The sequence below is a fragment of the Lontra canadensis genome, unplaced genomic scaffold (genome assembly GCF_010015895.1).
Source record: "Lontra canadensis isolate GAN:19392208 unplaced genomic scaffold, GSC_riverotter_1.0 scaffold2, whole genome shotgun sequence".
NCBI classification, from domain to species: Eukaryota; Metazoa; Chordata; class Mammalia; order Carnivora; family Mustelidae; genus Lontra; species Lontra canadensis.
Genome location: NW_022630996.1, coordinates 50,371,418 through 50,379,152, shown reverse-complemented (window position 1 = coordinate 50,379,152; position 7,735 = coordinate 50,371,418). Strand labels below are relative to the sequence as shown.

The following is a 7,735-nucleotide window of genomic DNA, read 5'->3' as shown; positions in this document are numbered from 1 at the left end:
GTTGTTGCTCGAGGTGATAGCTCTGTGTTCTCATTGCTGTATGCTATTTCATTGTATGAAGATACCACAATTTATTTATCCAGCCTATCATCTTTTGATGTTGCCTTCGAAGGCATTTGCCAGTTGCGGGTGTGGGCTAATGATGTGAGCTTGGCCTCCCTGGAGGCCTGCTGCTAGGGGGAAGAGAAACCAGAAAAGCGTGTAGCAGTTGCCTCGTGCTGAGAGACAAAATGCATTTCTGGTTTTCCCCGGCTGAGCTAAAGAGTTAGATCAAAAGCTTATAAAAAGCATGGGAGCCTGGGTGGCTCAGTGGGTTAAAGCCTCTGCCCTCGGCTCAGGTCATGATCTCAGGGTCCTGGCATTGAACCCCGTGTTGGGCTCTCTGCTCAGCAGGGAGCCTGCTTCCCACCCCCCGCACCCCCACCTGTCTCTCTGGCTACTTGTGATCTCTCTGGCAAATAAATTTTTAAAAATCTTAAAAAAACAAAACAAACCCTTATAAAAAGAAGCGTGACTTCTCCTCCTGTCTGATTGTGCTTCAACCACCACAGAGTAACACACACAGAAAAGACACACACTGGACAAGTGGGGCTGAAATCCAACAGACAAGGGACGGGAGCCCTAGAGGGAACGGTGAACTGTCCCTGAGAATCTGTAACCTCCTTTTACGTGTGGGCACTTCCGATTCTGTACAAAGCCAGGGTCTGAAAATTCAGGCATGATCTGCCAGAGGTCAAGGAAAGGCAGAGAGCTGAGCATCGATGTGGATGTTGTGGCTCGAGACAGATGTGATGGTGTGCGGCTTCCCAGATTTGGTCACAGGAAGGATGGAAATGTTCTCTGGTTCTCTCTTCTGGATCACTTACTCTGCAAGAAGCCAGCTACCATGTTGTGAGGACATTTAGGCAGTCCTCTGGAGGGGCTCATCGGTGAGAAACTGAGGCCACTTTCCGAAAATCCAATGAGGGACTAAAGCCTGTCGCTACAAGCTTATAAGGGAGGTGTTTTGCCAGCATATCCTCAGATCTCGTGAAACTTTCAGGTGAATGAACTTCTGGCCAAAAGCTGCTCCGCACCCTCCCGAGAATCCCCAAGCCAGGATCACCGAGTTGAGCGGCTCCTGTGTTTCTGGCCTACAAAAATTACATGAGATAATGCTTGTGGATGCTTCAAGCTGATACATTTTTGGGGTAACTTTTTACACAGCAATAGATAACGAATAGAATAAATCAGTAAAATCCATGGTGCTAGAAGTATCTGTGGTAGGTAAGGAGGCTTTGTGGAGTCTCGCAAAATCTAAGAGAGTCCCGGTGCAGTCTCAAAAGGTTCTTGAATAAGGCCATCTTCATCAGAGAATTGGTCATTGTTGGAAGAGAAGTTTGGGACAGGCTACTGCATACACCCTAGCACTAAGAGCCTGACCAACAAACATCAAGTAACTTTGACCGAAGTTACTCATCATGAGCTGAGTATTGTCAGCCCCACGAAGCAATAAAGTTCCGTGGGCAGAGCAGCAACCTATTTCATGATAGAAACGATACATTTGGGATCAGATTTAAGTGGGCCCATAAGTAGCATAGGCAATACTAATTTTGAATTCGACTGGAGTAAATTGGATATTATAGTGTCCCAGGTAACAACTAAAAGAATTCTAAAAGAATGTGTAGCCAGATATTTTATTTTGAATCCCACAATCACTGAAAAGGATGAGAACATTATTCCAATTATAAAAACATGGCTAGCAAATTTTACTTACTCTCCTTTAAAGAACTAATGGAAATATGTCTTCATTTATATGGAGAAAAAGGTTTGCTTCATTTTTTTTTCCAACTTACAGTCTTCTTAGGTTTGTTTGATATATAATGTCCAAGGATTATAGTTTTGCCTAACAGAAGGAATAGAGAAAAGTATGTTTATTCTGCTTCCAGAAGCATAAGTGTTCAGATTATGTATTTTTTAAGGATTTTATTTATTTACTTGAGAGCAAGAGTGCATGAGCAGTGGGGGGGAGGGGCAAAGGAGAGAGAGAAACAGACTCCTGATGAGGTGGGAGCCTAACTCGGGGCTCCATCCCAGGACCCTGGGATCATGACCTGAGCCAAAGGCAGATGCTTAACTGACTGAGCCACCCAGGTTCTCCAAGAAAAGTTTCTTGATAGCATATTGAAAATAATTTCAACATGGCTAAAAACAAAATGAACCACCTATTTTGATATTATAATGGAGATATCAATTTGAGATTATGTATGACAAAGGAAGGGATTATAATCAGAACCAACCCGATTGTCTCTTAAACTCCATTTTCCAACCCCCTCTTCCCCAAAATACATCATAGAAAATTGTAACACTGGGGCGCCTGGGTGGCTCAGTGGGTTAAGCCTCTGCCTTCGGCTCAGGTCATGATCCCAAAGTCCTGGGATCGAGTCCCGCATCGGGCTCTCTGCTCAGCGGGGAGCCTGCTTCCTCCTCTCTCTCTGTCTACTTGTGATCTCTCTCTGTCAAATAAATAAATAAAATCTTAAAAAAAAAAAAAAAAGAAAATTGTAACACTGATATGGCTTATACCTGAAGTCCTTCCTCTTCGTCCACTGGCAGTTATAGCCATGCTAGATTCTGATTCCTGTCAGCATTCACTTCAACGAAGGGAAAAAGTTCCTCTCCATTGCCACATCTCTCAGTTTTCCTATTTCCTCCTGCTTTTGCATAATTCTCTATGTATTCAAAGACAGGTATCATAATGGTAACACAAAATGGAGGTAACACACATACAAAAAAAAAGGCAATTAAAAATCAGATAACGCACATAAAAACACCGGTGGGAGAGGGCAGCCTGGGAGGATGACTTTACTAGTCAAAGAGGGAGTTTCTCAGTGTGTAGATGAGGTACCTTGACAGGTAAGTGAGGCTTGTCATGACTGACAAGTGTAGGGGCCAATCTGCCTGCTGAATCCCTACCCAGCTAACCCTTCACACTGAATTCACTCACAAGGAGTCTTCATGGAACAGGGCGCCAGAGGGCGTACAGGTGTAGTGCTGGGGTTGGGAGAAAAGTCAATGAGTGAAGGAAGGGAGAACCAGCAACATAGAAGAATCTTGATCAGTGAAGTGAGGTGGGAAATGGAGTCATTTTGATTTGCAATAGTACTCCTGAAAACCCTTCTTACTCTGTTCTCTAGCATTTGAATTTCCTAAAACGTAGGTTCTCTAATATTTCTCTAGTTTTTGCCATCCCTCAACAGCAATAAACCAGGAAACAAGATGTGGTGTTGGTTATATCAGCAGGCGTGATTTATTTTACAATCATTACAAGAAACTCTGAAACACAGCACTGTCTTCGGCAATCAGGCCCTAGTCTGGCTTCCGCACTGCATGTGCTGAGCAGTGGTGGCAGCACATTCTAAAAGTGACAGTTATAAATCAGTTTCTGGGCAGGAAGAGCCCCATGAAAAGCTTAGAGAAAGAAAAAAGCCTTTCAAGTAGAATATGGCACATGAATCTGTTTTATAACTGGGGACACACTATGTTTAGCCATTATTTAATCAGAAATTTCATGAGACACCCTTTTTAATGCACATGCTGAGATCATTGTGGCTATGCCTTTGTTCTGACATATCTGAAGGTACAAATGCTGTAGATATAATGTCACTGCAGGAACTATATAAAGTTCAGACTGCTCAAAATTGTTTCTATACAAAACTACAATGAATGAACTGTGACAGACCCTGTAATGTACACCTTTTCTTCATTTCGCTGCATCTAAATAAGTAGGACTTCACTATTATAAATGCTATTTATATGCATCTTATTCACATATAAGTTATGACTTGTTTAACTATCCATCTCCGTGGCTAGTAAAGTCTTCTTTCCTGAAGAATCTTTCTCCAACGCCTGTTCTGCTTGCCCCTTTGTTCCCCAGAGCCTACATTTCTTCTTGAAGGGGACTTCTTTTGTTTTGAGAACAACTGCTGAGAAGCTGGCCTCAGAAAGGGAGTCAAAATGTTTCTGCGATACTTTGAAACACACATTTTTCCCTTGGAATAACTGTTCAATCGCAGTACAGAAATCACCAGGAACTCAGGGCATGGTAGACAGAGCTTTGCTTGAAGGCATCTATTCTAGGAAACATGGACTTCCGCCATGGTGCCATGCAGGTGTCACGAGGCAGTGAGGACACAGTCACATGAGCTCTCTGGCTACCTGCCAGGGCGTGAACCATCCATGCCAGCCCCGCTCTGCCCTTCACTCCTCAGATTCCTGCGGGCCTGCAGGAGTGTCCTGGAAGCCTTCCAACCCCGCTCCACTTGGAGAACATTCTTTCTCCCCTTCTACAGACTCCTTAGGCTGACAAGTCTCTTGGGAGATTCCTGCATCAGCCTCCGGCTGCTCTTCATGAACACAATTAGAATTGACATCAAGTTTGCCATCTGATAAAAAGAAAAAAGAGAGAGAGAGAGAGAGAAGGTCATTTTGCTGTTCCTATTACACGTCAGTCTATTGTCTGAATGCTTTCCGTATATTAAATTACTGAATCCTCACAACAGCCACATGAGGTAAATGATCCCTATTATCATTATTGTCATGATTTTTACACATGTGGAAACTGAGAAGAGATGGGTTTGGTGACTTCCTCAGAGTTTCACAGTCAGGATAGCAGCAGAACCAGGATTTGGACTCAAGCCTCTGGCTCTGCAGCCAAGCCTGGAAATCTCTGAAATGCTTGTCTGGGACCTGCCTTCGAAGAGAGCTTTGCCATGAGGGAGCTTGAGGTCTTTGGGTAAGTGCCTGCACAGGGTGCTTTCCTTACCTGTGAAGTGGGGGGTAAGAAAGCCTCGCCTACATGGCTGGAGAATAAAGGTGCCTGTGACACTTCGAAGAGTGGGCGGCCCCTGCTGATGCCTACCAGTTGGGAACTCCCTCTGTCCTGACCATCTTACTCTCTCCCTCATTAGGTAACAGGACCAGCTGTCAGCTTCTGTCTTCAACATGCAGGATACAAAAGTTGGGTCCGGAAAACAGGAGAAGGAATGGCAGTCAGAAAGCCTGACGATTCTTGAACCATTTATTTATACAAATTAAATTTTGTACAAATTGTTCAACCCTACTCCTAGTGTATCTCAAGCAGGCGGTGAAGGAAACGCAGTCTACTGAAGGGCTTTGTTATCAGTCAACCAGGCAACCTTTTCAAGCTAGATGTGCTCCACAAAACGTACGATGTGTTCTCCGGGGTGGGACAAGGGCCTGGAGGTGGGTTCCACTGCAGTCTGGGAATCCCTGCTAAAGCAACTCACTGTTTCTGATGAAAATGAGTCATATACCTCATGAGGGAGGGAGAGAGAAAGTAATATGGAGTTCAATGCCTGGATACTTAGAGAAACCTAATCCATACATTAGAGCTACAATCTAATCTGTAATTTATAAATTTACTCTGTAATTTCACCTACAGCTTTGTATTTTAATTGAAAAAATTAAAGGTTCCCAACCTTAAAATCTTTGGGTAGCCATTAGGGGAAATTTAATTATTTCCTTAGTCAAAGACCTTAAGATCCCTTGTGAGCCAAGTATAAGTGAACACTCATTTAGAGTCCCATCATTGCAGGGCATTCCTGTGAGTCAGAATGTAGAATACAGAATAAACTATATGCCTTAGAATTCTATAGCTTCTGTCTTCCAGGGACTTCTAGGCTAACCATATTATGTACATTATCCCAACAACTCCAAAGAGGGACACGCTGGAATGCGATTCTTCTATCGGTCAAGTCCAAGTATCCTTGGTCCCCAGAGAAGACTCAGTTCCTTGGTGGCTGCGTTAATATCATTAATAATATCATTCCTCTGCCCAATGAGAAGCAGTATGAGCTCGCTTTTTATATACGTACTGTTTTCCTCTTCACTCTTTTCTTTGGCAGCTTCCAATTGTTGTTTTTCGTAAATGTCCTTTAGATCCTTACAGATTTTCTTATGTGCAAACCAGTGTGTTTTCTGGCAGGTTTGATCACAATATATAACCTGAAAACAATTGTAAGTTTACGTCATTTCAAGAGCTGTGACTGCATGATATTCCAGCTATGACATTAAACCAAGAGCTATGCTGTAAAAAATGCTTTTTCCTATGCTTTCCTTTATTTTTATAAAGATTTATTTATTTTGAGAAAGACAGCAAATGAGAGCTGGAGGGGGGATGGGGGCAGGCAGAGGAAATCAGAGGCCTAAGCAGACTCTGCACTGAGTGTGGAGCCCAACACAGGGCTTGATTCCATGATCTTGAGATGACAACCTGAGCCAAAACCTGGGCACCACCCAGGTGCCCCTACGCCTTCTTTTTAAAACCATGATGGCCACTGATTTAAATTTGTCATTTTTAACTTATACTTTACAACAATAGATATATATTAAGTGGTCTACCAAAGACCTTAACAAATGATTTAAGAAGAACCTACTATGTGTCAGGATTGTACAATGACAAGGAGAGTTGTCTCAGAGGAAACTAAGCTTGAGAAAGAGCTGGATGGAATGGCATGGAGGGAGGCAGATACCCAACATGACTCACATCGTAATACAGATTGTAACAGCAACAAGAGCACAAAGAAAGCAGTGACTCACTCTGTATGAAGAGAGTCAGTCAACAGAGAAATGGGCAAGAAGCATTCCAAGCAGAGATTATCTTATACAAAAATGCAAGAAGGAAAGTGAATTATATGTTCAAGGACAGGGAGGAGTTTCTGTAAATGGAATTGAGATTTTTGTAAGATTATATGCCAAGCACTGTGCTAAACCCTTACATAGAGAGGACATGTACTGTAGACTGTTTCATTGGTCCCGATTCTTTATTCTTCCCTTCATGTGTATACTTCCTCATGAGATTTCAAAGTTCTTTTCACGAATGGGAAGGAGAATTCACTCTAAGTTTGGCTGTGTGACTTGTTTTGGCCAAAGGAATGTGAGAATACGACAACTTCAAGACTAGACTACGAGGGACCTTGTGTTTCTCTACTCGTGCCCTTTAACCTCTAACTAGAACGGCTCAGCCTGGCCTGCTGTCCAAGGAGGATAGGAGACACAGGGAGAAAAAGTGCCCCGGCTAATCCCAACCAGCTGCCAACATGGGAAATCAGCAAATGATTGTTGTCATAGTGTTTTACATGCAGCAACGGTTAACCTACGTAGATGGTCTCAGTGAATGAATTCTCACAACGCTAACCCCATTTCACATACAAGGAAACTGAAGTTCAAAGAAGTAAGTAGTTGAAGAAGAATGAAGCTGAAGTAAGTCACAACAAAATGTGATGGCTATTATTAATATGCTGAAGAATTCCAAACTTGAAAACAAGAGGAGATTAATATAATGAAATAAATAAATTAATATAACTTAGGGGGTAAAGTGAATGTACAGATGAATGCTTATGGGTAATATCTGTGAGGAGAAGGTAGGCCCTTTACAAAGATCATGGCGGCAGAAGTGGGGAGCGGAGTTCAGAAGAGCTTAAAGATCGGTGGCAGTCACAAGGGAGCTGGCAGTCTACAAGAGATGATGAAGAGATTGTAGTTCAAGTCACCATCAGAAGATTTAAGATGGCGTATTTATGAACTGGCCTGTTCTAGTATCTCATATCTGCAACAGTCAATGTGTTACATACAATCTTTCTCTCATTCATTCACTCATATTCCTTCTTTCTTGGAAGCAGTTTACCCAAATGCTGCAGCAGCGTGGAACACATGGCAAAGAACTACGCCGAAC

At 42.8% G+C, this 7,735-nt stretch overlaps 1 protein-coding gene across 1 annotated transcript in view; it reads right to left on the bottom strand.

The window, feature by feature from the left end:
- Window positions 1-3,266: 3,266 nt before the first annotated feature.
- The window catches only part of ANKMY2 (ankyrin repeat and MYND domain containing 2), a 36,347-nt gene continuing 31,878 nt past the window's right edge, over window positions 3,267-7,735 (bottom strand). The window contains exons 9-10 of the mRNA XM_032873892.1: window positions 5,877-6,006; window positions 3,267-4,424 (exon numbers count right to left, since the gene is read on the bottom strand). Coding sequence (XP_032729783.1) covers window positions 4,240-4,424; window positions 5,877-6,006 — 315 coding nt within the window. The 3' untranslated portion in view covers window positions 3,267-4,239. The remainder of the gene's footprint in view (window positions 4,425-5,876; window positions 6,007-7,735) is intronic.